This window comes from Myotis brandtii, unplaced genomic scaffold, assembly GCF_000412655.1.
Source record: "Myotis brandtii unplaced genomic scaffold, ASM41265v1 scaffold612, whole genome shotgun sequence".
Lineage (NCBI taxonomy): Eukaryota > Metazoa > Chordata > Mammalia > Chiroptera > Vespertilionidae > Myotis > Myotis brandtii.
Genome location: NW_005370328.1, coordinates 342,146 through 344,828, shown reverse-complemented (window position 1 = coordinate 344,828; position 2,683 = coordinate 342,146). Strand labels below are relative to the sequence as shown.

The window sequence follows — 2,683 nt, the reverse complement described above, 5'->3', positions numbered from 1 at the left end:
CCCCCTGGATTGTTTTGAAACAAATTTCAGGCATTCTTTCTTCCATAAACATTTCAGCATGTGAATCTGAAAGATAAAGACTCTTTAAAACATAATTCCAGTGGCATCATCACCACCTTAAATAAGTAATAGTTATTCCATAACAAAATCGAATATCTCTCAGCATTCACATTTCTTGGATTTTTAAACCAGGTGTTAAATTGAATGGATTGTTTTGAAACAAATTTCAGGCATTCTTTCTTCCATAAACATTTCAGCATGTGAATCTGAAAGATAAAGACTCTTTAAAACATAATTCCAGTGGCATCATCACCACCTTAAATAAGTAATAGTTATTCCATAACAAAATCGAATATCTCTCAGCATTCACATTTCTTGGATTTTTAAACCAGGTGTTAAATTGAATGGCAGGTTTTGTCATTCTGCCAGTAGGTGGTGCTACAAATGGCTTTGGGAGAGAAGGGGTTTCAGGTAAGTGAGGAAAGGAAACATGAAACTGAAAATATAAAAATGCTTTCATTCATGGGTAGGGAGATTTTAAAAAATGAAGTTAATGTATTTTGGCCTTTTTTGAGTTTATTACCAAATATTTTTGCTGTATAATTTGTGTTTTTTAGTAATTAACAAATGAAATGAAATCAGATATTAGTAATTAGATGTTAGTAATTTGCAGCTCTTGCGTGGGGGCAAGGAGGGAGTGTTCTTGAGAGATAAGAGATAGTAAGTAAAGGGGAAGTCACTTATTTTGAGAACGTGTTTTTCTGTTTTAAACCATACTATATGCAAATTAGGTTAGTTTGCAATCCTCGTTTGTCCACCTATGACAGTAGTTTTTCTTAAGCATTTAAAAATGATTGAATTCAAGTTTGAATTGATTTTAACTCTAGTTTAAAGAAGTATAATACTTCTACCAAACCTGTTATTACTACCTGCTATTGCTAGTTTTGGTCTGGTGCTTAGAAATGGGATAAAATCTTTCATTACCTACTCAGAAGCTGCCGTCTGCTCTTGATGCTCTTTAGTACGTCCTTTGTGGCCCTGGTTCAACTGCCTCGTTTGCTGTGAAATGTGTAGTGTTTAAGGTAGTTTTGGGGGGAAGGAGAGTTGGCAGGGGACATGTAGATGAGGATAAATATCTAAAGAAAAGAACTATATTAGGATAAATAGTGACGGTTCTAGGAAACTTGTTCTGCTTTCTCTCACTGGACTTGCTTTGTGAATCAATTGCAGGAATTGTTAAAAAAGGTGAAATTCATTCCTGGATCAGCCCAGAATGCCATGGTTGACATGATGGACCGGCGGCCATATTGGTGTATATCCAGGCAAAGAGTGTGGGGAGTTCCGATTCCCGTGTTCCATCATAAGACAAAAGACGAAGTCTTGATCAACAGGTAGGACTTTCTGAATATTTTCAACATTTTAAAGTGAGTTGTATTTTCCTCAGATATGGAAAAATAGTGAATTATTGAGAACTCCTAATAGATGTTACATAAAATATTCTAAAATAATTATCTTTTGGGGGGATAAAATATAAATTTCAGAAAGATCCTTTTAATATGATTGAAATTTGAACAGCTATGTCTTTTCAGTGTTTATACATAGGAACAGGCTCCGAGGTTATTTTTCTATGAGAATTCATTGTTCCTGTGTGCCAGGCCGTGGGCTAGAACCAGCTGTCGGGAATCCAAAGATGGACAGTGTTTCGTGGGGGAGTCCCAGGGGGTAACTTTTCTTTATGAATTAGAGTCACTCTCTGACTGAGTCTACCCTCCCTTTCAGCGGGAATAGGGTCATGTGATTGTGTAGATGCCTTAAAATTTAAGAAACTATAATACAGTTCAATGTATAAAATTACATTTGTTGTAGTGATTACATGCCCAATTGTATCTTATTTTTTTCTTCAGTTTCTTTTTCATTTGGAAAGATAACACATGGACATAGTAAACAGTTTGGAGCAGAAAAGCTTATAGAGTGCAAAGGAGATTTTTCCCAGGCCAGACATTTGACCCTTTGAGTTCGTGAACAAGACTCCCGTGGTCCCTGCTCAGATGAGATGATGGTCTAGCTGGTTTACCTTCTAGGAAGTTAGGGAGGCTGCCAGTCTTGTGTTGTCCACACATGCGGGAAGGGGAACAGTAGTCACTCCCGTTAGGAAGAGGTTTTTACTTGTTTTGAGTACATTTGTTTTAATTTGGTTTATGGACTTTTTGCTAAATTATTCTGTAAGACGAGTCAGGAGTGTGAGCACATTTTGTGAGTCGTTTCACATTTCATTCGTGAGGATGAGCGAGGTTTGGAAGGCGTGGAGGCCGACAGGTGGAGGCTATTCTGTAAGACGAGTCAGGAGTGTGAGCACATTTTGGAGTCGTTTCACATTTCATTCGTGAGGATGAGCGAGGCTTTGAAGGCATGCAGGCCGACAGGTGGAGGGGAGTCAGGAGCCTGCAGACAGGGGTGAATGGCCTACGTTGGGTTTGTCATCATTGTTGTGAAAGGTTCTTCGTTTCATCGTCAACATTAGCAGCAGATCTCTAGGTAGAGCTTTTATGAAAATATGTATTTAGAGTTTTAAAATGCTTGATTAAAGTGGTTTTTGGTTTGTTTTGTTTTAATCACTTATAGCCCACACATTGGGTGTGAAAGTTCCTTTTCAATCTGAAATACGCTTGTCGCTCCTTCACCT

General features: G+C 37.8%; 1 protein-coding gene across 1 annotated transcript in view; it reads left to right on the top strand.

Moving 5' to 3' along the window:
• IARS2 (isoleucyl-tRNA synthetase 2, mitochondrial) overlaps positions 1 to 2,683 on the top strand; it is a 38,732-nt gene that overhangs the window by 15,227 nt on the left and 20,822 nt on the right. The window contains exon 12 of the mRNA XM_014528045.1: positions 1,231 to 1,391. Within this exon, the coding sequence (XP_014383531.1) occupies positions 1,231 to 1,391 (161 nt within the window). The remainder of the gene's footprint in view (positions 1 to 1,230; positions 1,392 to 2,683) is intronic.